This window comes from Pogona vitticeps, chromosome 5 (genome assembly GCF_051106095.1).
Source record: "Pogona vitticeps strain Pit_001003342236 chromosome 5, PviZW2.1, whole genome shotgun sequence".
Lineage (NCBI taxonomy): Eukaryota > Metazoa > Chordata > Lepidosauria > Squamata > Agamidae > Pogona > Pogona vitticeps.
Window position 1 is genome coordinate 20,961,220 of NC_135787.1, and position 25,294 is coordinate 20,986,513.

Genomic DNA, 25,294 nt, shown 5'->3' on the forward strand with positions numbered 1-25,294 from the left:
TACTATTAGCTCATGGTTAAGAATTTCACATTTCAGGGGACACCACCATCCAGCTCAATGGGAATTGCTCCCATGTGGATATATGTACACGATAACAGTCTTCATCCTGTTCCAAACTGGACAGTCAACACCCAACTTAGTTCTCCACGTCCATAATTTCCAATGATGTCCCTTTTACAGAAACTCATAATTCTAGAGAACAGTCTTTCTATTGTTGTTTTTCTTTTTGAATACTGCAGCTTGAGTTAATGTTCTCAAAATGCAGTTGGCATCCTATAATAAGCCATCGTAAGTTGCCCCAACTATTCTGACCTGTGTTAAATGGTCTTGTGATGCATTCTTTCCTTTTCCTACTGTTATTTATTTATTTATTTACATTCATATCTTGCCCAACTAGTAGCTAGGCCACTACTCTGGGCAGCTAAGAAGGACACATAGTCATAAACAACCATGCTAATGATAAAAACAATAAAACAACAGGGAACATTAATGGCAAGCTGGCGGCCAAAGAGATATATAAAATTACTATTGAAATGCTTGGGAAAACAACCAGATCTTCAGTTGCCTCCTAAAACCTAGGAGGGATGAGGCCAATTGTATCTCTGGTGGCAGAGAGTTCCAAACCGAAGTGGCCACCATGGAGAAGGCCTGGTTTTGGGTGACTGATTTCCAGGCCTCCCTCCGTATGGCCACTTGGAGCCTCTCAATTTAAGATCCACTTAAAAACTAAGTTTAATGATACTATACAGAAATCAGAATTACAAGGGTGGGATTTCGCTGGTCATTAAATGTTGCCACAGAAGGAAATGAATTTCTATGAAAATTTGCTTTGGAAAGACGAGAAGATATTGTAATACTGTGGGGAGACGCTACCGTGGGGAAGGAGAAATTCATCTCTCTCTCTTTAACAGGAACATCCATGGGACCCAGGGTTTTCCCAGCAATACCCTTCAATTTGCAGTTCTCAACCAACATTATAAAGACTGAAAATAATAATAATAGTAATAATAATAAAATACACAATTAAGGGGACAAAGTGCAGTTTGAAAATAGGAATGTATGAGAATACATCCTTGTATATGCTGTCTAGGGGAACAGAGTAAATAAAATTTCACAACATATGCTTGTTTTTATAATGCCAGTGCCTGAATGTAACAAAATGTAAAATGGATCATCCACACTGAAAATAATTTTATTTTGATATAAGTCTGATATTACATTACGTACATTACAAATCAGATTTTTTTTAAAAAACCTTACCATCAAATCTATGCTTAAATAAAATAAGATCTCTATTGTTAAGATGCCACCTAGATTTCATTTGAAGGGCTTCCTTTATAGGCTTTTAAGTCATGATTAACCAACGTTAGAGCTCTTATCAGCATTTCCAAGAGTGTAGCACAGAGCTCCATTAGGTTTTTAAATCAAGCAAGAGACACATATGACAGTTCCATCCTAACTGCATTTTCTTAAAAATAACTTATTGATGTCACTCGAGCTCCCTGTCAAGTTAAGGTTGTAGATTTTGACATGCTTTATGAAACCTCAGCAATACAGTACATCAGTATTTATTATGAGACTGTCATCAACAAACTAATCTGGAACTAGTTTGAAAACATTATTTAGTATGTGGGTATTTAGTATTTCACAGTTTGTTAGAGGGCAAGAATGCTTCTGTCTATGTTCAGATGTCTAGGAAAAGTAAGCGGTACATGGAATTTTCTTTGAAGGGTTGACCCTGCAAAAAACCAGTGTCCATCCACCCACAGGTCCTATGCAGAGGTAGAGTTTAAACATAAACATTGTCTCTGGAATACTTAAACAATGGTTAAAGAGTATCCAAACACAAGGATGTCAAGCGACTGATTAAAATGGTTAATGCAAATCCATGGTTTACAATTTCAAAGTATAATCATTGTGCTGAAGTTAAATGTGTGATCAAGGCAGTTTCCCTCCTCTTTCAAAGTGGTAAGTAGATTTTGCCTCTGTTTACATATAGAGGAGCTCGGCAAATTGTTTACACGGCGTGTGGTTGTTAACCAAACTTCATGCAGTAAACCATAGCCAGTGTTATACAGAACTATTATAAGCTACATTGGACTTTGATGTGGGAGGGTAAGGGAATAGAGAAATGCTTTTCTTCCACAAGAAGACACCAATATCCTATTGCTTTGATACTCTGTACAGACATGTAGTGATAAAATATGAAGCAACTATAGATTTGAAGTGCAAATCTGCAAAACATATTATACATCTATCAACACTGAGAGTAATATAAAACTTGAGTAGTCCTCAAATCAACAGGTTTTGGTGCAAAGAAGTGAAAGAAAGAAAAAACCAGATACATGAAGAATCTTTACAAAATAATTTAAAAATCTGCAACACTGAAGTAATCCTTAATATAAGGTATAAATTGGATGTTTAAAAGCAAAACTGTAACCAAGCTTGGTCAGTGATCTAAGAAATACATGGTTGTCTTGCAAATTAGAAAAGCCATTGCAGAATCAACTTACATAGGTTATACAGTATGTTCATGTAGATGGCCAAATTTACTTAGGACTTCTAATCCACAGCTTTCGTTCATTCCAAAGTGTTTGCAATGGAAAATCTATTCATAAGCCTCACTGAGATAAATGAGGTTAAACAGAACCAATAGTACTCATTCTCTATACTTATTCTACCTCTACAAAATCTCAAATACAGCTGAGTAGTTGCATATCTCTTTGTCACCTTTATTTCTAAAACAGCACCCCCTCTGAGTAGGAAAAAAAAATTAAGGTCATGCAATATCAAAAGCAGATATGAGATGCACTTGCGTGTTTGCTAATGTTTGCTATATAAAGCGAAATATTTATGAAGCAGCAACTGTGAAAGCTGGGTATGTAATCAGATTTGCACGTCAGGGAAAAAAAACATTGTTTCACAAGAATTTCCTAAGCATCATATATACAGTAGGAACCCCCGTATCTGTGGGGGATCAGTTTTAAGCCCCCCCCCAACAGATGTGGAAAACCAGCTGATAATAGTGAATCCTATACATAGCATAGTCTCTGGCTCCCTCTGGTGGTCAGCTCTGGTAATCACAAGGAAGTATTTATTTTTTGTGGCGGGGTTCTTTTAATATTTTCAAACTGCGGATAAGTGAAATTGCAGATATGAGGGTCCTACTGTAATATTCTTTTACCAACCGATGTATACTAAGTACCTCAAACTGCCCCCCCCCAACCAAACTGGTTGAAACAGCAGAGAAAATAAGATTGTGGTAGATAGCAAAACACAGCACTAATGGGATGACTGATAATCTTGAAATTAAGCCTCTACTGCACATTGTAAATGGTGGTTTATTCTCTGGCTAAGGCTGGATTCTTTTACATTTGGTTTATATCTCAACAGTATTAAAGGGAAAGGATTTGAAACATAGCAGCAATAGCAAAGCATAAGAATTCATTATCAGTTGCCTAGCTCTATCACAGGGTTTGTGCTACAGTGTCTAAAGCGTGCACATGTATCAGGCTGTATATTTGGTGTACTTACAGAAAAGGGGAAGCAAAAATAAACAATATTTTATTATTTAAAATAATAAAATGACAATTCCTTAAAAAAATTACATGCTGCAATGGATCTTTTTTTTTTTTTAGCAAGTCAGCCTTTGAGCTGCTTTGATTCCTCCCATTGGGGGAAAGGTGGCCTATACATGAGACAAACAAATAACATGGCAAATTGAGTAACCACCAGTTCAATCCACGAATCATCCTTAAGCCTATGCAGTTCCACCAAAATTGACTTCATTAAGCGCTCTAGACTTAATAACCTGGACACTAAAGAGTATGGAATTACACATTATTCAAGAGCTCTGTGATTGGATCTTACCTTTCTTTTTATGTAATTTTCTTAAGGTGTAGCCTTCCAGATGCTCTTTAAATGCAACTTCTCTAGTTTCTCAAGGTTGGCTATGCTAGCTAGGATGGATTGGAGTTGTGGTCTGATCTCTGATGGATTCTGAAGGGCCACTTGTTATCAACCTCTGACTTAAAAGAAATTCTCTTATCTTTTATCACCCCAGCAAATCTGCTGTAATCATCAGAGGCTCTTTGTTATAGCTACATTCAAGTAAAAATAAGATTAGGGGAATAGGTCATAACCTTGCAAATCCACAGTGTGAAAGAGGACTAAAGATAGCATATTTTAATTGCTCAGAGAAAATATTACCTTCGCCATCACAAACAACATGATTAAAATCTTGGGAGAAATGTACATTAAAAATGAAAAAAGGTTTGTGGCTTATATTAATAATGTTGCTTAATATGGTTTACGAACTGGTCACAGTGCAAATTACCATAAAGAGCAGTTTAACAATAAACAGAAATAGTATCTCTTTCTAAACAGATCTGTCAGAGAGGCTGGAAACAACAGAAGCAACCAACATATCCTCTAATTTTCACCTCCGCTTCTCTTGCGTGACTCCATTCTCCCACGCGCGCTGGGTTCCATCATGACCAGAACCTAATGCAATTGCTGCGTGGAGGAGGAAGACAGCTGCACACAAGGAGGCAGAGACGCACATGCCCAGTTTAGGGGGAACCTTGGAAGCAACCCTTATTTGATGTACTGGGATAAAACAGTGCAAGAAGCTCTACTTGTATATTCATTAAATATGATGATATATCTAGGCTTCCAATAATATACACATTTCAGAAGCATGTTTACTCAGAATGGAGTACAGAATCATCTATAAATTGATAAGGTACCCAAATTAGCATTTTCCAGATTCATACAAGTCAGTGGTTTTGCAAAATGTACCTCTAGGTTCTCTATTGCAGAAACTCAAAAGGTATGTTATCTCTGGCTGTGAGTTACTCACTCAAGACACTTATGTTTGTTTCTGTAAGGTGTGCAAAGTGTAACCCTTCAGATATTGTCGCACTGCAACTTTCAGCATTCTTCATCACTGCCCAAGGATCACGGGTGTTGCGGTTGGAGGGCTGCATCTGCCTAACCATTCTAGTAAAGTAAGAGAAGTAAAAGGTGTTGGAGGTGAAATTTAAAGTTATGATATTGTATGTAATTTCAAAGAACCATTTTTGCAATTCTACATGGATGGGTGAGCTTTCCAATAAACTAAATGCATGGTATTCAAATACATCTATCAGATAATGGAGAACACAGGAAACCTGCATTTGTTACTTATCATATAGCACTCTAATATTGCTAAAAGAGGCTACTACACTCTAATGCTTATAGAAGTAGTGCTATATGACTGGCATTTGTTTTCCCCAGATTGCTTGAGGAAGAGAATAATAGGACGAAATCCATTACTGTGAATTATTTCTGAAGCTCATCTTTAAGCTTTACTCTGAAACTGAGAACACTTAGAAATGAACTTTCCACCAAATTGTACAACTCAGAAGCCACTCTGTCCCAGGATTCCTTTCTATCTGCAACACATACGTAACGAAACATTAAGCAAAATCAGCTATGACCCCAGAACACTGCCACCAAAATCAACCTGTGGGCTTTTGTAAGATTAGCTGTGGTCCTTGTGTGCCTCCAAGGCTTTTGTCCCATAGTCTGTCATCAAAAGCCTTGGGTTCATGCGGTCCTCTCAAACAAGGCTCATGGGTTGAAGAACCACTTCAGAAACATTTGATCTATTTATACAATTCACTCTACTATATACATCAGACCACAGTAAGTAGCTTTACTGAAGAGGGGAAAAAACCAGCTGAGGTATGGTACCTCACTTAAAATATCTATTTTGATTACGCATTCTGAAATAACTGTAGATGAATCTGCAAAATTTTCTTAGATAAACCTTAGTGACCACCGTCAGAATAAACTATGGAAAATAAAAGGAACACTTTTTTCTGTTCCAGTATTAGTTTTTTAAAAAACATTTGTTAGAGTCAGAACAAATATTCAGTTCTCAGACATCATCTCCTGTTTGTAGTTTCTTCAAACTGCATTTGCATTAGCAGATCTGATTTTTTTTCCCTATGATATCTTAAAATCAGATCACTTCTGTTTCATAGGGAAACCCAAGCGTTCTCTACAAGCTTCCCCTGCACACATGCAGATGGTGTTCCCTGCACAGCTCCTCTGTGAGTTTTTTGTTAGTGTCACTGGGCAAAATCATAAAATTCCAGTGATAGCAACTGTTCAAAACAAGCACAACTTAACAGTTCAAAACAGGTCAAAGGCACAAGGCTGAAGTTTAGGAACAACTACTTTGATGAACAAACTTTTGATGGCTACACAGAGGTCAGGCATTATATAATTTAACAAAACTTCCATACTCTCTGATAATTATTTTTTAAAAATAATGTCTACCCTTTGTGTAACAGTGAAAGCAGCCTATGAATGTATATTAAGCATACTTGTTGATTTGATGCACAGTTCAGTAAATTCTATGCCTTCCATTTCAGAAAGGTTGGTTTGTGACCAAAGGCTACGCTGAACAAAAAAAGTTGTGGGAGAAGAGAGCACAACAGCAGCAGCAGCACTGGCATTATCACACACTGCTTTCTTCTGGAACATGAAAACAATAGGATGTACCTTCACATTTCTCTTGTGTTTCAGCTTGCAAGAAGGATTCTGGTATAGATTTCAGTGTTGTCACTGCTTAGAGAAAGAATTAAAACTTCAAAAGTAGCTGATACTCCACCAGCAGATTGCTTTATCTAAACATTTTCATTATAAATCTACATGGCCTTGAAAACAACAGTAAAGTTCCTCCAAGCTAGAACTGTATGCAAAGAAATTAGTTACATTTTCTTTTAGTTCCACGCACCTGACAGCAGAACAAGGAATGATGTAGTCATAATATTTATTCCATCCATGAGATTAAACGTTTTAATGCCTCTAAATACCTTTGAGATTTCCTTAACAATTTTATATACACACGTGTTCTTTTTCCACACATATTTACATGGCAAGTATTTTAAGGAGGAGAACCACTATGTCTACATCTCTATAAGAATAGCCAGCCCATCCGAGCTGCTGCTTCCTTGCAGAAGAGTTCACAGAAGCCTTGAGAGTAAAATTTAAAGGACAGTTCAATGATGTAAACAAACCTTGTCATATATTTCAGACTAAGTAAAGAGGCTATTAAATGATATTGGAACTTCAGGATAAGGTTTTTGGAAACAGCTACACAGTAGAGTTTTATATCCCTCTTTTTTTTTTTAGCTGTCATGACGGCACAGTATTTTCTCAGTTTACATATATTTTTTTCCTTTTTATACATATAGGGAGCATGTACTTTGGAGAAGTACAAGCAAGAATTTAGCTCATCCTCCTCGGTAGATACTGGTCAACCGCTCTAGTTCTTTGCAGTTGTCCATGGAAATGGCTTCGGCTTTCCTTCGAAGACGTTCATCTCGATACACTTTAGCAGCATATAGTAAATCTGTTTCTTTTTTCAAAAAAAGAGAAGCAAATGTTAGAAAGATCATAATTAATATTATCCAATTGTTTCACATTATTCCTGGCCAGTACTAAATTAAAATGACCCAGACTCAAACACCGCTTTCTGTGGGCTGCCATCCTGAAGGAAACAAAACCACTAAACTGCAGTGCTGTCCACATCCAATTAACAAAGCCTGCTGAGAAGGATACCTAGATTGATGGCACTGAAAGGTCTAGGATAATCAAGAAAGGCACCAAGGCTATCCATGGTATCTGCACTAAAAGACAAGATAGAGGCAACCATCACCTTATGACTCTCCCGATTGTCTCCCCTCTTCACCACTTCCTACGTCCTTTATAGTGCCAATGGCTGTTCCCTGTTGCTCTTTATCTTACGATAAGACAGGTTCTTATATTAATTTTTCTCCAAAAAACGCATTAGGGCTTATTTTCGGGGGATGCTTTATTTTCTCCACGTACAACAATCTACATTTATTCAAATACAGTCATGTCATCTTTGCTGCACAATGGTGGAAGGTGGGGTTTCGCATAACTGGGACTTACTTTTGGGGTAGGGCTTATATTACAAGTATCCTGAAAAATCATACTAGGGCTTTGTCACGATTCCACGTGGCCCCTTATTGTTTTTCCAAACTAAGAGCTCATGCTACATGCTCCTTACCTGCCACCAACTGATTTCATTAACAATCCCTATTATTAATAATAGATGTCCAGACCATATGTCATTTTAAAAGAACCACATAGAAACTGTTTATTGATACAGATGTTGACAGAGCACAAACGTTTTTCTTTATCCACCCTCAACCACCACTCTCTCAACTTTCTAACACTCTAATTCTCCCTCTCAAAACCGCATCTACGTCTATCTAAACTCCTCCTCCTGCTGCTGAGTCTCTTATACCTCGTGACTCTGCCCCTCCAGCACTCCTATTGATCTATGCAAACAGCATATGAATATTCATAACCATGGTGAATGCCACAGGCTTATTTTCAGGTCTTATTTTCGGGGAAACAGGATAGCAGGCAACAATAACCTCCCAGTAACAAGCTCTTACATTTGGTTATAGTTATCAAGAAACATCCCTTACTTGCATACAGTTCTCTCTAACTTGCTTTGTCACCTTCACCTCTATATAAACAAAGGAGTCTCCTAAGTTGGAGGGCAACAGGATCTGTTGATCTATATGGGTCATATCTGCATTCCACATAACAATGACGACCTTGCTAGGTGCACAGAGGAAGAGAGTCATTTCAAGTCCATCTTTGATGGCTCCTTCCATGAGCAGCAACAGTTAGCACTTGTTAACAAATTTCAAGTGTTCAAAACACTTTGCAAACAATATGTTAATGATAGCTAACATGTTATAAACATGACCTTTCCTGTTACATGGTGCATCCTATGGAGTTAGAGGTTCAAAAAATAATACTTTGCCTAAAGCCACTAGCTGTGATCAAATATGTGGTTATATACGAACTGAATGCTTTTTAAATCACACTATTATTGGGTATACCAGCTTTTACTACGTTCTAATTACTGTAACGATAAAAAAGTGGTATACAATATTGATGTGGGCAGGTGAGAAGTGTCCCACCTGGGTAAACTTCTCCATATGGGCACCAGGGAGTGAACTTCCTTATGTTACTTTCCCTTAGGATCCAACATACACTATCATTTAAAGCAGTGATTCTCAACCTTGTTGTTGGACTATAACTCCCAGAAATCATGGCCAGCAGAGCTAGTGGTGAAGGCTTCTGGGAGTTTTAGTCTAAGGACATGTGAGTACCCCAAGTTGGGAACTACTGATCTAGAATTATGAAATATTTCAGTATATGTTTGAAAAACAATGTATGTCAGTCATAAATTCAACTTACTTTGCTGCCTCTCTTTCCAGCAGTTATTTCGGATGTTCGTTACATAGTCTTCTTCAACACTCTTTTCTATCTTCTGCAAACTTGCACCTTTGTATTCATTTTTAAAGTCTTTGTTAACATAATAGTCAACATGCAGGTTTTCTGTCTGCATCTGAATGGTCTGCCCTGTACCCCTGAAAAGACACCCCAGACTGATGGTGAGCTTCTGTGATCATCTGAAACTGGGCAAATAGCAAAACCAAACAAAATGAACAAACAAAAAAGTAATCAAATCTGCTGCAACATGAGTAAATGCTATTATTAATGTCTTTGCATATACACAATATGCTACGTCTTAAGCTGTGACAGAAAGTTTTCTCTTTTACAGCTTCATATGCTGAATAACATATTGCTTCCCACTTCTCTATCCAGTTTTCTTTGAATACTTTTTTTTAAAGTGGCATCTGGATGAAGGAATTAACTAAGTCAATAATGTTCAGGATCGGTGTCCTTCAGTAAAGAAAAAAAATAAAGCTTTTCTAAAGGAATATAGGCCTATCTTGTAAAAATCTAAATGAGTGTTAAAGACATTCCTATTACAAACTCCCTCAAAATTTATTTATTTATTTATTTGCTTGATTTATTGATTTCTATACCAACCATCTGGCAGCAAAGGCCACTCTCAAAAGAGCTCAGGCCAGTGTACTATAATTGTTATTCTCTCAAACATTTTTGACATAGGTTAGACTGAAAGAGAGAGAGAGCTGTATTTATTTTAAGTGGTCCAAGTTCACCAAGTAAATTCTGTGACTGAGCATGTATCTGAACCTAATACTGTACTTCCAAGATTCATTCAGCCCACCTGTGTCTCTAAGAAAATGCCCTTCAAATATGTTAGACTATCATTCCCATGCTGGATGAGGACAATGGAAGTTGAAGTCCAGCACAACTGGAGGGCACCAACAAAAGGATGGCTGGACTACCTTCTACACTACACTCTCAGACTCAAAAGGAAGAGAATAGCAGCAAACAGAAGCAATGGTAAACCCAAGGAAGAATCACAAAACTTAGATGCACAGAGGGATGGCTTCTCAAGTCACTGCAGAAGCAAACATTGAAGACTTAGTATTTGATTTTCCGTGATACCTATGCCTTCTTTACATTTGGTTTCCGAAAAGTGATATGGTATTTGGTACAAAGAAGTGAGCATTTTCCTAATGTGGATTGCTCCTGTTAATTAAAAGACTTTGTATTAAATATCCTGGGGATTGAGAGGCAGCATTTAGTATTTAGGATCATTTCTAAAAGTAACCAATAGTTAGTCTTTAATAAAAGGTAGCAATTTGCTATTTAAAATTCTGATAACAGCTTTTGTGGTAGGAACAATCTGATCACAGAAATGACTAAGCTGATACATCACTCCCGAAAATCTAACGATACACAACTGTAGTTTAAATTTATTCCATCCTTGTAGAATAATTCTGCATCCTGAGAGATTATCATTTCATGCATCTGGAAATTCTCTATTAACATGGCAATACTTGGCCAATTATTAGTATGCACAACTGCATCAGTAGATACCCTGTTGACAGAAGAAAGCACTTCCCAAAACAAAACAACCAAAAAAAAAAAAAACCATCCATACAAACATGGTAGACTTGAGATAGCTCCTGAAATTTACAGATACATGAAACATCCTTAGAAAAAAGCTCTAAAGCAGTGGTGTCGAACTGTGGCCCTCCAGATGTTCTTGGCCTTCAACTCCCAGAAATCCTGGCCAGCAGAGGTGGTGGTGAAGGCTTTTGGGAGTTGAAGTCCAAGAACATCTGGAGGGCCACAGTTCGACACCACTGCTCTAAAGGGTTATTTATTTATTTATTGGTGGTGAGAACTGGCACTTTTGTACAAAAAATCTGTTTGTAGAACAGATTTGTAAAATCAGTAAAATCTGTATGGAACTCAGTGACATGGAATACTCACTCTCTGTGGAAAGAAAACCTAATAAAAAGGTGGAAAGGAATAACTGGAAATGGAGGAAGAGACACAGATACAAAAAATAGACAGATCTATTTTATCCTCTGTATATGTCATTTCTGGGCCAAGACTAAGAAGCTATTTTAAAATCTCATCAGGGATAAAAGTGAGAATTGCCCATAAAAATCAGTGGAGAAAGCCACAATACTAATGTAGCTTGATTGGACTAGGCTAAAATAGGTTTCTCAAATTATGTTAAAACCACAAACGGATGAAACTACGTACTGAGATCAGATTAATGACAACTGAGATGCCCAATGAGTATCAAACCTAGACCAACTGTTAAAATTAACAAAGAAAGAAAAAAGGGGTGTAAGGAAGGGACAGGGGTGACATGAACACTGAACAGACATTGCTACATTTTATTGAAGAGTCCCATTTGAATGTCTTTTTATGAAACTGTAATGCTGATTTTCACAAAGTAAAATTTCAACAGATAACGATATAAGCTGCACTTCAGTCCCCAAGTATTGTATTTTAAAGGGCTTTCTAATACATATAAACGTCTACCCAGGAAAAGGCAAAACTTGAAGTAATGATCCTGTATTGGGGCAGAATGTACACAATGGAGTAAGAGAGAATTTATTCCTTTAGGAGTCTTTCTTGTTGACAAATCTGGATAATAGCACTAGTTGTATTAACTTTGACTTGATGCAGTAAGTATGGGGGCAAAGGAGAGAAGAAAAAATGTGGATTCATCAGATTCATTATCATTTAACATGATCATGGTTATTATGCAAGCATACTTACGATCTTGGATATAAAGCATATGGAGGATTAGACACCATCAGCTGGCTCAACAAAGAAACAAGGATCAACATAATAATTGGCATAAACTGAATGAACATCGAGAAGCCACCCTGGAAAATGAAATAGCAATCAGAAAATCACATGATACTTGGTTATTTTTTTTTTCAGTTGAAAGGATATAGTTTGTTCCATCACTCCCCTTTAGGCAAGAAACATTGGAACCCAAAGCATTTCTCGCCTGATCTAATCATTTCCTTAAAGCTTCTTAAAGGACACTGTACTACCTAAAGCTGATATTGTAATCTTTTGGTTTTTGTTATCTGTATACTCCTTTTGTATCATGAAACATGCTCCTTTTTCTTCTGCCTTTAGAGCATGTCTTGAACAATTTTGTGAACATATTTTTCCTGATTTTCTAACAAAATAAAAAGCCTCCAGAACACACTTCAAAGAATAAACAACCCTTCAACTGATCAAAACCAGCCCTTTCAAACTCCAGTAACTGTTCTAACACATCCTAAAATCTAGGTGAATTTTCTTAACACCACCTATTTTGGAAACAAACAGATTTTTTCTTTTAAGGTCCTATGCAGATTTGAGCTGGATTAGCTAAATCAGATTTGATGCCATTCTGTGTGCTGTGAACTCAATTTTGGATACAATCTATTAAAAAAATATATTATGTGATCTTGTTCTGTTGTTTGAATATCATTTAGAACCCTTAGGACACAGCATCCCTTTTTAAATATATCCACTGTTTAAGGACCCAAACTCTACTAATATTCCTCTCTTAATTTTGTTTCAATTAGGTCAAATAGACCAATGTTTTTATATTTCAGGAAAGGGAAATAAAAAACAGAACACTTTTTTCTCAAATACAATTATCGGTGCTCCCATGTGAAGGAAGGCATCTGTCACTCTTAGTACAGCAGCAGTCTCCATCTCTACAGCAATTAATCCTAAATAAGTAAGCATCCTAATTAATTTTACCAATGTTAGGTGGAGGAAAATAATGTAAGGAAACCTCCAATTTAGATCAACATTATTTTTCAAAATCAGCTTATTCCAGTCAGGAATTCAGGACTTAGAAACTGGCAAGATCTGTTATTTAGCAATATTGTGCCCCATAAGTGGCAAAATGCTTCAATATTGTGGCACATAACTTAATTCTGCTATGCTACTTGGGTGATTAAAACCACAAGACAACAGGGCTTGTACATATTTAATAGCTTGGTGAAAGAGCCAGCCTAGGAAGCTGGCTGAGGGCGAAGGCCAGGTCTGTTTGCATGGATGCCATGCTGAGTTTTTTTTCTTTTCCTGGGCTTTCCTTTTGTCTCCTGACCACATGGCCTGGGGGTGGGGCCTAGGGGTGGGACTTCCTGCTGTAAAAGAGCATGTCCCAGGACCCTGGACTCTTTTCCCTAGGAAGCTCGGCTGAGGGCGAAGGCCAGGTCTGTTTGCATGGATGCCATGCTGAGTTTTGTTTTTTTTTTCCTGGGCTTTCCTTTTGTCTCCTGACCACATGGCCTGGGGGTGGGGCCTAGGGGTGGGACTTCCTGCTGTAAAAGAGCATGTCCCAGGACCCTGGACTCTTTTCCCTAGGAAGCTGGGCTGAGGGCGAAGGCCAGGTCTGTTTGCATGGATGCCATGCTGAGTTTTTTCTTTTTCTTTTCCTGGGCTTTCCTTTTGTCTCCTGACCACATGGCCTGGGGGTGGGGCCTAGGGGTGGGACTTCCTGCTGTAAAAGAGCATGTCCCAGGACCCTGGACTCTTTTCCCTAGGAAGCTGGGCTGAGGGCGAAGGCCAGGTCTGTTTGCATGGATGCCATGCTGAGGTTTTTTTTTTCTTTTCCTGGGCTTTCCTTTTGTCTCCTGACCACATGGCCTGGGGATGCGGCCTAGGGGTGGGACTTCCTGCTGTAAAAGAGCATGTCCCAGGACCCTGGACTCTTTTCCCTAGGAAGCTGGGCTGAGGGCGAAGGCCAGGTCTGTTTGCATGGATGCCATGCTGAGTTTTTTTTTTTTTTTTTTTTCTTTTCCTGGGCTTTCCTTTTGTCTCCTGACCACATGGCCTGGGGGTGGGGCCTAGGGGTGGGACTTCCTGCTGTAAAAGAGCATGTCCCAGGACCCTGGACTCTTTTCCCTAGGAAGCTGGGCTGAGGACGAAGGCCAGGTCTGTTTGCATGGATGCCATGCTGAGTTTTTTTTCTTTTCCTGGGCTTTCCTTTTGTCTCCTGACCACATGGCCTGGGGGTGGGGCCTAGGGGTGGGACTTCCTGCTGTAAAAGAGCATGTCCCAGGACCCTGGACTCTTTTCCCTAGGAAGCTGGGCTGAGGGCGAAGGCCAGGTCTGTTTGCATGGATGCCATGCTGAGTTTTTTTTTTCTTTTCCTGGGCTTTCCTTTTGTCTCCTGACCACATGGCCTGGGGGTGGGGCCTAGGGGTGGGACTTCCTGCTGTAAAAGAGCATGTCCCAGGACCCTGGACTCTTTTCCCTAGGAAGCTGGGCTGAGGGCGAAGGCCAGGTCTGTTTGCATGGATGCCATGCTGAGGTTTTTTTTTCCTGGGCTTTCCTTTTGTCTCCTGACCACATGGCCTGGGGGTGGGGCCTAGGGGTGGGACTTCCTGCTGTAAAAGAGCATGTCCCAGGACCCTGGACTCTTTTCCCTAGGAAGCTGGGCTGAGGGCGAAGGCCAGGTCTGTTTGCATGGATGCCATGCTGAGTTTTTTTTCTTTTCCTGGGCTTTCCTTTTGTCTCCTGACCACATGGCCTGGGGGTGGGGCCTAGGGGTGGGACTTCCTGCTGTAAAAGAGCATGTCCCAGGACCCTGGACTCTTTTCCCTAGGAAGCTGGGCTGAGGGCGAAGGCCAGGTCTGTTTGCATGGATGCCATGCTGAGTTTTTTTTCTTTTCCTGGGCTTTCCTTTTGTCTCCTGACCACATGGCCTGGGGGTGGGGCCTAGGGGTGGGACTTCCTGCTGTAAAAGAGCATGTCCCAGGACCGCGCGCCTAACGGCGTGCGAAATTCTCAAATTTTGTATCTGGCCTTAATATGGTAAATAGAAAAGCCAATTAGATTTGCATAAGCCGGGGAGTTAGGAAAGTTTTAAGGATCAGATCATAATTTTGCAGTATTAAAGAGCAGGCCAGGTAGGTGGGGCTCGTCAGCCATGGAAGGCAGCCCATCTAGGAGAAGGAAAACTCCGATTTCAAACCTCCACTGCCTTGTGGCTATATCCACCAATGGAAAAGGCTTCAGGAGTTAACCTCGAGGCAAAATCCGGAGCTGGAGTCCCGAAGGCAGCCCGTGTCGTTCTGCCAACTCCTGCGACATTGCTGGAACCAGTCGTATTGGCTCTTGCCTTTCCATTGGACCATTTCAGCAATGTGGAGAGGGGGGATCTGCTGCTTGGGTAACAGCCTATCCTCCATATTACCTTACCCGGGCTTCATGCTCTGGAGAGGACACTCCTCGATTCAGAGCATGTTACCATAGTCTCTCGAGACTGAAGGATGCCTATGACATGATGAAAGAGTGAATTTCAACAGATATACTTCCCTTGAGTATACCTGCACTTAATACAGGGGTGACGTTATCTTGCCCAGGGTGTGGATACCACTACCTGTGGGAGACTGAATGATGCCATAGGCATGACCATACCTGAAATGAAGCATCAGCTAGACGTTTTTCAGCCAGGACCTTGATTTTTTTGCAGCCAGGAGCTCAACTCTGTTTCTCTTCTTTCCCCATGAAGGGAAGGGAAAGGAACAATGTGCCTCCAGATGGCACTTATAAAAGTCAAATGACTCAAGAGATCATGGCTCAGCTGGCTCCTGAAAGCATGCAGCTAGCTTAGAAAATTTCTACTGTTATTATTGATCTGTAATGGAGATACACTTTCCCCTGATAGCCTGGAAATAATATAGAGACTTATCAGGGAGCCTCTATCAACTGGATATTCTTCGTTGTTAACCTAAAGTGTCGTGAGTCATCTGTGAGTATGTCACAATGCACAGAAAAATTTATATATATAGGATTCTACCAGAAATAGCAATAAGCAGTATTAGAATTTTTACTGTTAGTGTTTCTTTATATCTATTTATTACACAGGCATTACTGAGGACAATTCAGCTGGAAGATATGATGCTTTTTAATTTCATTCCATGGAATTTTATCTAGAAAATATAAAACAGAGCAAAACTCTGGTGAAGACAAAACATACATCACCCCTCTCCTCTTCTCTTTCATGTCCACTATGACGATGTTGATTATGGTGATTGTGGCCAGACCGTCCATTGGAAAAGGAATGTACACTACCTATGAAGCAAGAAATATTCAAATGACTATATTCACAAGTGAATAAACAACACACACACACACAATAAAAGGGAAATACTCAGAGGTCCTATGGTGGCACTATCAGACAGTGCACTGCAAAACAGTATTAAAAAAACTTCTTGCTCTTGTCAAGAAAAACAAATAACAATTGGCCTTTGAGGGGCACATTACACTGTATCTTTTATTGGACTTTTAGCTGCTGAGAAGCGAGACAAGCTTTCAAGTTTCACAAATCTGTTCTTCAGACCTGAGAAAAGCAAACTATATCCCAGGAAACATGTTAAATAGTTTATGACAGTTTCACACTCATTTTATGAGAACTTGGCCACAATCACCCAGTGGTTGTAAGGGATTATCAGATTACAGAGGTTTTTGGATATCAAGCTTGATTGGCATTAAACAAAATAAAGGAAAGCTACTGTAGAAGAACAGGGGAGTGAATTATATGGATGATGTACAGCAGAGGAGGCCAAGTGCAGTGGTGCCAAGGGCCATTTTTTGAATTTTCTAGGAGCGAAAGGACTGCACCCCTAAAGGAGGAGCTTATGTACTGTAAAGTTTACTACAGTGGGTTTTTCTTTAACTGAAAAATGGATAATTTAGCAAATGAATTTATAACTTTTAAAAAAGCCCCTTGAGGTTCTCTAGTGGCTAAAATATGATTTAATTCCCCCCCCCCCCAAGAATACTACGGGTATGAGGAATGCCTCACAATATGGCAATGTTGCAGCTGTATCCCTTAAAGGGCAGAAAGGGACTTTATGAGGGAGAAAAAGGTTTATTACATTGATAAAGGGAGAGGCGGGGACTCTCGGGGTACTGGAGGTTACAAAAATGGTCCTAGAAGCTGCCCACTCTGATACAGAAAAATGTAAACTGCATTGGTGAACTGAGGCTGGGTCATGAACATCTAGATTCAGTGGATAAATAAATACCTGTTGGAAATGCCCCTCCAAAGAACATATTGAAGAGGTCTTCTGGAGTAATATCAGCTTCACAACCCCTGTGGAAGTTAAATCTACCATTGCCAGGATGACTGCATGGATCTTCACTGCCTGTGAAGTCATACTGTTTTCGTTTTTCTGGGTTGCTTAACACGGCATATGCATTCCCAATCTCTGAAAAGCAGGGCAGCAGCAAGTGGAGAAAAAAAGGAAATGAGGCTTTAGAAATATACAGATGCAACAAATGAAAGCTATGTTGTACTTGTGTTCATTCACAGAGCAGTCAATCATATTCCTTAACTATGCTGTGCTGTTCCACATAATACATAAGACAACATCAAGCATGACATTTAAAATAAATGTATGGATTGTTGTGCTACGCTGCATAAAATAAAACGTATCTTCGTGAGGGTTCTTCTTCAAGGGTCTTGAAACTCTGTCCTCCCAGGGTTAATCACATCACACTCTGGTTTAGCATTCAAACTATCAACATTTATTTCCAGAACATCCAAAAAACTGGTCACACCAGCTTTAAGATTCAACAGCTCCTTGGCACCCAACAGGGTACCAAATGGGTTTCTATCTTGAAAAACAAATGGGTTTTGCAACTCTAAGTCCCAGGGTTCTAGTCTGTCCATGTACTTGGCTCCTCCTAATGGTAGTGACAGCACTGATGGTCGTGAAAGCAGAGGCATTTTGCTTCCAGGTGTGAGTGCTGCTCCTGACGGTCTCTCTCCATGATGAGAGGTCTCCTAGATCCAGGGTTGGAGTCATCTTCACCCCATACATATAGATCCATCGCACCCATTCTCTTTTCCCTCTCTCTGTTCTGGCCTTCTCCTCAAGAATCCACTGCCCCCACTCCCAGGCTTCCTTTTCTCCCCAACAAAAGGGCTTTTCTACAGTTATTCTCCTCTGTGCCTCTGCCTCCTCTCGGGGTATCATGAGCCTCTACCACTTATTTGTCCATGGATTTTCCATCCATATCCATTCCAGTCAGGAGGGGAGTGCTTTCTCTTTCTTTCGTGCCTCAGCTCCCCCTGCCTAAGCCTTTTCCTAAGGGAAATTAAGTAAAGCACCAGAAAAAAAAATGAGTTGTTTTGTTTGTTTTGAGAGAAACTTTGTGTTCTCCAGTTCCGAATAGCATTGGCAAAGATCTGTTTCTTTTCCACTCCCTTCTCTTTCAGGAAATATTGCAGGTACGGATGGTAGACAGGGACATGTCTCTGCACCATTTCTAGTTTGTCACCTATCCATGTTTAGAGAGGAGAGCTTCCTTTTGCGGGCCCTTCTGCTTCTTTCCCCCACCAGTGCACTTCTTCTAGAATTAGTTCAAAGCAGCTAAAGAAGCTTTGAGATGCCATCTGCTCCCCTCACCCTCAGAATACACTACTTTCACAGTCAACCCCCAACCTGAGTCATTCCAACAGCAGATTCGTTTGAAAGAACACGGAAGGTTTTGTTTGTAAACTGACTGAGGGGGAAAACACCAGAGGGTTCTTTTCCTCCTACTCTCCACATGAGAAAAGCAAACCAACCAAAATTTCTGCATTGTTCCCAGAAGTGGCTTAAGTGACAAACAAAAATTACTGGGTTGTGAAGTGGTACTCTTGCAGAAGACTGGGAAGAAACTGCAGGAGATTTCTTGGGGGTTGGGGGAGTTTCTGAAAATACTGTAGATATTTGCTATATGGTGGTGGCACTTCACAGGGAAGTGGGAACAGTACTGAGTATTTAAAAACATAGAGGGAACTAAGGATAGGGAACACTTCCATTTGCAATATTAGTCTGAGGAGAAGATAAGCTCTACTCCCTTCACATAAAGCAAATCTTGCTGACTAGAAAAAAATAACTTTTGTCTGCCAAACTGAGACATAATTTGTAGATTCCTAGGCATGTGAATTAGGCACACAACTGTTTGGACTGCACCCTATCTTTCTAACATATTCATGAAGTACTGGAACCATCATACAAGCAATATTACATTTTATTTCTCTCCATATCTTTTTGTTTTAGGGATTAGTATACAGATTGCAGGTTGTTTCTACAATCCATGGTTTGCTACCTTTATTTACAGGGCTCTGAATACACTGGGCTAAAACCAAATAACCCTGTGTGAGGTTTTTCACCCGCAACCCTCTGCCTTCTAGATTTCTTTTCTCTTCAACGGCATCACTTGGGACAACATTTTGCAAAGTAACTGGTTTTATTAACACAGTGGACAACAGGTCCAACACACCAGAATACGAAGAATGTAGGAGATCTTGTGTTTTTGGTTGTGCAATCATAACAGCATAGTTGGGTTTTAGTTTCATTCTTGTCACATAATATCTAGGATAGGGTTGAGTACAGTCTGGCTCTCCATATGTTAGACTGCCAAATTCCATCAGCCGTAGGCAGGACAGCTGTCTGGAATAATGGGAGTTGCAATCCTACGACATCTGAAAAGCCACATATTGTTTTGCAAGGTGCAAAACAGATCTTTGGTCATTGAAAGATGCCATTAGAATGAAAAAGAGCACATTTGGATCTAAGTCACCATGAAAAGTACAGTATATGCAATAGCACAAGAACCTGGGTAGCAGAGATGCACCACTGCTATCCTAAAAGCTCCTATCTCACCCAAAAGTGAATTATGAATATTACTTTTGAATGCTTCTGTTGCTCCTGGTGCATGGTTTTTGTCTGGATGAAACTTCAGAGCAAGCTTTCGATAAGCTTTCTTCAGGTCCTCTTCACCTGCATCTTTGGATACTCCAAGGACTTCATAATAATTTTTACATTTTTTTATACTGCAGGAGAGCAAGAAATCATTGTTAAAACAAAAACACCTAGATGTAAAACTTCAAAACACAATCTGAAAAGTTCATTTTTCATAATTTTAAAGCTTATACATATAGTTGTATTCAAACCTGCTTTGGCAACAGAGTTATTGTACTTGCTTTTTGGTCTTTATATTTATATTTATTTTACCAGTTATGGGCTAAATCTAGTTTGCAAAACCCAACCACAGATGATCCACTAAATCAATGTTGATTCAACACAAATGTTGGCTTACCAGAACTCTGTTGATTCAATGAATTTATTCTAGTTGGGTTAATAATTTGTCCCTGTACTATAGGATACAAAAAAGAATTCTCTGGTACCATTAAGAAAATCTTTATTACTAAATGGTAGACAAGTAAGGATTAGTAAAATATTCATTTACAGTACTTTTAAAAACTGGTTTTAATAGCATCCAAGCATTGAGAGTCGATAAAATAACTATTCCCCATGTTTCTTTAGCAGGAACGGACTATATGAAATACATTCATAAACATATATCTGTATTCTTTTAATTTATTTCCTGGTGTATTGATGATCTTACTCTTGGAAAACATTGGAAAACTAAAGAATCCCCAAATAATAGATACAGAGCTAGTATTTAATTTACTTGAAATATGACAGCAAGTTTATCTTTAGTTGGATTATAACTTCAGTATTCACATAACTCACAATAGCAAAGCCAGTATCAGGTCGGTGATGTAACAAACAAGAAAGATGTGGCTTCAAACATTAGAGACTACAAGGGTAATGTTCTTGGGCCAAACAAGTGAATGAGCCAGAAGAATGATAGCAGTTCAAAGGCAAAGCTCTCTTTTCTTGCTCTGCCAACCTGCAGTACAATTTTACAAGACTTTTGTCAACTCATGAAATTGTTCTTTATTTAGAATTAATGAGGGACTCATAAGAAGAGCCTTGATGAATTTGAGCAAAGGTTGAACAAGTTCAGGATTCTTTTTCCACAGGTACAAACCGTATGCTATGGGAAGCCTACAAGCAGAATATGTGCCCCAAAGCTGCCTTTAGCTTGAGATATCCAGTACCTAGTATACAAAAGCAAAGTGCCTCTATGCCATAAATGCATTACACCAAAACCTCTTTTAAAGCACTTCAAGATGATGGCCATCACTAATCTTAATCTAGCAGCCAATAGCTCACCTATTACCATAAATATTATAGTGCAGTATTCTCTTAAACCAAGCAAAAGAAGCATACCTTGAAATATCTGTGCATATTAAGAAGCAAACCATTTACATGAATTGATGCTTAAATGAATAAATGCTGTACATGGCAGACCCGAATCATTATTAAGTAACTGAAAAATTCTGTTAAGCAATGTGTAAGAATGATAGGCAGTTTGTGATCCATACATTCAAGATTTCTTGGAAAAAAACCTCTGTATTTTAGAAACCAAAAAGAATCCCCGTGGAATCTGAAATGCTCAATGCTGCAGTGCATCATTTCTTCTAGGAGAAAAGTGTACTCTTGTCCCAGCCTTGCCTGAGCGCCTTCTTTCAAGAGGAATGAAAGTGTGCTGATGGCAAACTGATGCAACTTTTGAAGCAACACCGATCTTCAGGTTAACTGGTTTTGAAAGAACACTCAGAAGTCACATGGCACTAATACACATGCTACTCCTTGGATCAACAACTATTAAATCTATCAAGCTACACCATTGTTTTTACTTCTAAGCTTCAGAACAGAACTAATCCCCTCTGTCAGCAGAAGTCTTTTTTCAGTAGAATACAGACAGCAGTCACTTTTAACAAGTCTCCCTTCCTCCTAGAGCCTTGCTGTACAATCTGCTCCAAGAGACTGGGGACACCTCAGAGTAGATTTAGAAAGGGATGGGGGAGGAAATCACTAAAACTGCATACCGCCTCATTTTGCTGATCAAAGCCTCTTGCTGGTAGAGGGAATTCAATGTATTCTACTCAGTGAGCTTAAATGAAGTTGTAGATAAACCAAGGAAAGCATCATTACATCAAGAGATACCTCCTTTTCACTTCCACACTTCCTACAGTTAGCTGCACTTTACTAGAAAGCTAAGTTCATCAATCTTTTCAGAAGGCATCTATCTCACCAGACTGCTTTACTGAACAAAATGGAGCAGCACCCATCCTGAGCTTTTCTTTCTGCTTCTGCTTGAGCATTTCGTACTTATGCAATCAGAAGGCACTATTGCATCTTGCGCTGTTCCCCACTGAGCCAAACTGTCACTGAGCAACACTCTGTTGAAGAGCTACAACAATCTGCTTTTGTGCACATTCTCTTGTGTATAAGACAGGGGAAGAAAAAGAAAACCTTAAGGACAGTCTTCTTCCCTCTGATGTTTGAATAAAAGTGTTATAAAATACAGGAGAGGGTACTGTGGAGATCAGTCACCAGTGATTGGAATTATTATACAGTTCCCTCTCATGTATTTTGTAATACTGTACTTTTCTCCAGACAGTCAAGGTGCAGAAGAACAGGTAATTAAATTCTGAGGAAGTTGCTGTGGCTACTTTTATTTTGAAAACAAAGGAGAGCTGCTGAAGTAGTTGGGAGTCCATAGCAGGAGATTCAGTAAAATGAAATGTCTCTAATAAATCTGTGACTAGACCAGTTCTATTACATTTCAGAATCTGTCACTATCTAAAGTTCACATATATATCCTCATCGCCTACAGCATTTTCCTTCATGGTATTTAGGAAGACCTTGGCTGTTGCTTATTTGTACAAACTTTTCTTAGCCACCACATCTACTATTCCACATCATACCAGGTTTCAGCTGGTATTACTAATTCTTTCTCAGCACACCAAAATCCGAGAGTTTCAAAAACCAAACCCACAAGGTTAGCTCCTCTTATCACTGACGGCAACACCATCTCCTGCACTGCAACATTAATATTCTAAGTGACAGTATTACTCCAAAGGATTGTAATGGGTACATGATATTCTTAACTAACCTAGCGTTTCTAAGTACAGTACTGAATCCAATCTGCAAGCTCTTAGAGACTACTGATAATACAGCCCAAAGGCATAGGTAAATAAGAAATCAGTTTATAAAGAAATACCTTTGTACTCCTTCCACTTGGTCTTTGGTGTAGGTCTTCCCACTTTCACTGGAAGCAGATGTACTGCTGTCCTTCATATTGTTAGTTTTATTTTGATCACTGCCACTTGCAGGCTTTCGACAGTAAGCACCACTCCCAGCAGCACTCCCATTTTTAATGATTGCTTCCAGCAACACTATAAAGAAAAAGAGTAAAAGCTACATTAATACAGATACCAGCCATACAAGAGATACATGTTGGCCCTTAGTGTACCATTTCATAGAACCATTTCAATCACTACAGTTTTTTTAATGTATGTTGTTCCAGAGTGCCCCCAGTAGAAGGGAATGGTAAGCAACTTCTCAGTACTCTATTTAGAAAACTCTGGAAAGGTTGCTATAAAGTCAGAATTGAATTGATAGCACAAAGTTTATTTATTTATTTATTTATTTATTTATTTAATTTATACCCCGCCTATCTGGCCCACCGGACCACTCTAGGCGGCTTCCAAATATAAAATCAAATAATAAAACATAGACAAATACATAATAATCAAACAAGAACAGCAGTAAAGATAAAAAGGAAAAGTGAGAAAAAAATCAAGAGTTGGCTGGAGGGAAGGCCTGAATAAACAGCCATGTTTTTAATTGGGTTTTAAAGGTGCCCAGCATGGGGGCCGCGCGAATCGCCGGAGGGAGATTGTTCCAGAGGCGAGGAGCCACCGCCGAGAAGGCCCGGTTTCGTGTCTTCTCCTTCCGGGCCTCTCTCGGCGTCAGGCTCCTCAGCCTCACCTCCTGACTCGCGCAGGTGATCCGGGTAGACCTTGGTGGGAGGAGGCGTTCCACCAAATATCGAGGTCCTAAACCGTTTAGGGCCTTATAAGTAAGCATTAAAACTTTGAAGTTGACACGGAGACAGATGGGCAGCCAATGCAATGCGGCCAGCGTTGGAGAGATGTGTTGATATTTTCTCACTCCTGTAAGGAGCCTGGCCGCTGCATTCTGCACCACCTGAAGTTTCCGTGTCAGCCTCAAAGGCAGCCCCACGTAGAGCTAAAGTTATGATTATATATATAAAAAAACACTTTCTTTTTACATGCCCAGAGGAAAAAAAACAACAACAGTTTGGCCTTTTTCAAGTTCAAGACAACATCACTCTGAACACACTGATTCTTCTCTGATTTTAAAACCTAAGCAAGGTCTGGCTTGTCCCAGATAGAGCTAACAAGCAACCTTGCTTGAAACAATGGAGAGCCACTAGCAGTCTGAGTCGACAATACTGGAGGAGACAGACCAATGGTTTGACTCCAGATAAGACAGCTTCCTGTGTAAATGTTTATACCTCCCCTCCCCAAATATACAGGTTACACCTCTGTCACAAAAGATGTGAAATCAGTTCTTCCTCCCAATAACTTAGTGTCACCATCCTTCTCTAAGATCATCAAACTACAGAAAATAAATATCACAGAGAAGAAAATGCAGATAATGATTTTCTGATTGAACAGGAAACATTTCTTTCCCCAAAGTATCAAAATGTTGTAATATAAAGAATTTAAAAAGCAAAAGCATTTTTTTCTAGGCAATATTGCCTGTATTTGCTCATGCCGTGCACTTCTATAATCAAAATAGGCAAAGTGTAGCCCTCCAACTATGGATAAATTCTACTCCTCAGCTTTCCTAACTACTTGTTAAACTGGCTAGAGCTGATAGGAAATGCAAGCAATATCTCCCATAGGGCACGTTGGATTCTTGAAATACAGACAGACAGAAGGACAATACATCCTCCAAACAATTTTTACAAAGAAAAGATGAGATACCATTTTTAGAATGTTAAGTTCATTCAAAATGATCTGTGTAGGGATAGTAAATGTAACTATTATAGGTGCCATGTAAAAGGTGCCGTGGTGATACAGTTAAGTAGTACCATTGCAGAAAGCAAAATTTAACACTGCTATCTGCTGGGGGAGAACTGTATACGCATCTACATATACTGATTTATGTGCAGTAACCACAGAATTAGCCCATCATATAAAATGCTGGCCTGAGCAACCTAGCCAGGATCCAAAAGTGTACTTCTACTGGATCCCACTGCTTCT

The 25,294-nt window shown here is 39.4% G+C and overlaps 1 protein-coding gene across 2 annotated transcripts in view; it reads right to left on the reverse strand.

Moving 5' to 3' along the window:
* Positions 1–1,176: 1,176 nt before the first annotated feature.
* The window catches only part of DNAJB14 (DnaJ heat shock protein family (Hsp40) member B14), a 34,156-nt gene continuing 10,038 nt past the window's right edge, over positions 1,177–25,294 (reverse strand). Inside the window, exons 2-9 of one of the 2 annotated variants that reach the window (XR_012087788.2) lie at positions 23,221–23,395; positions 19,989–20,134; positions 17,334–17,516; positions 16,283–16,377; positions 12,061–12,170; positions 9,298–9,470; positions 6,553–7,411; positions 1,177–5,001 (exon numbers count right to left, since the gene is read on the reverse strand). Coding sequence is in view for 1 of the 2 variants with exons in the window: in XM_073001873.2 (XP_072857974.1) it covers positions 7,287–7,411; positions 9,298–9,470; positions 12,061–12,170; positions 16,283–16,377; positions 17,334–17,516; positions 19,989–20,134; positions 23,221–23,395 (1,007 nt within the window). In the remaining variant the exon portion in view is untranslated. Of the gene's footprint in view, positions 7,412–9,297; positions 9,471–12,060; positions 12,171–16,282; positions 16,378–17,333; positions 17,517–19,988; positions 20,135–23,220; positions 23,396–25,294 lie in introns of both variants that reach the window. The other variant, XM_073001873.2, reaches the window with a different exon arrangement.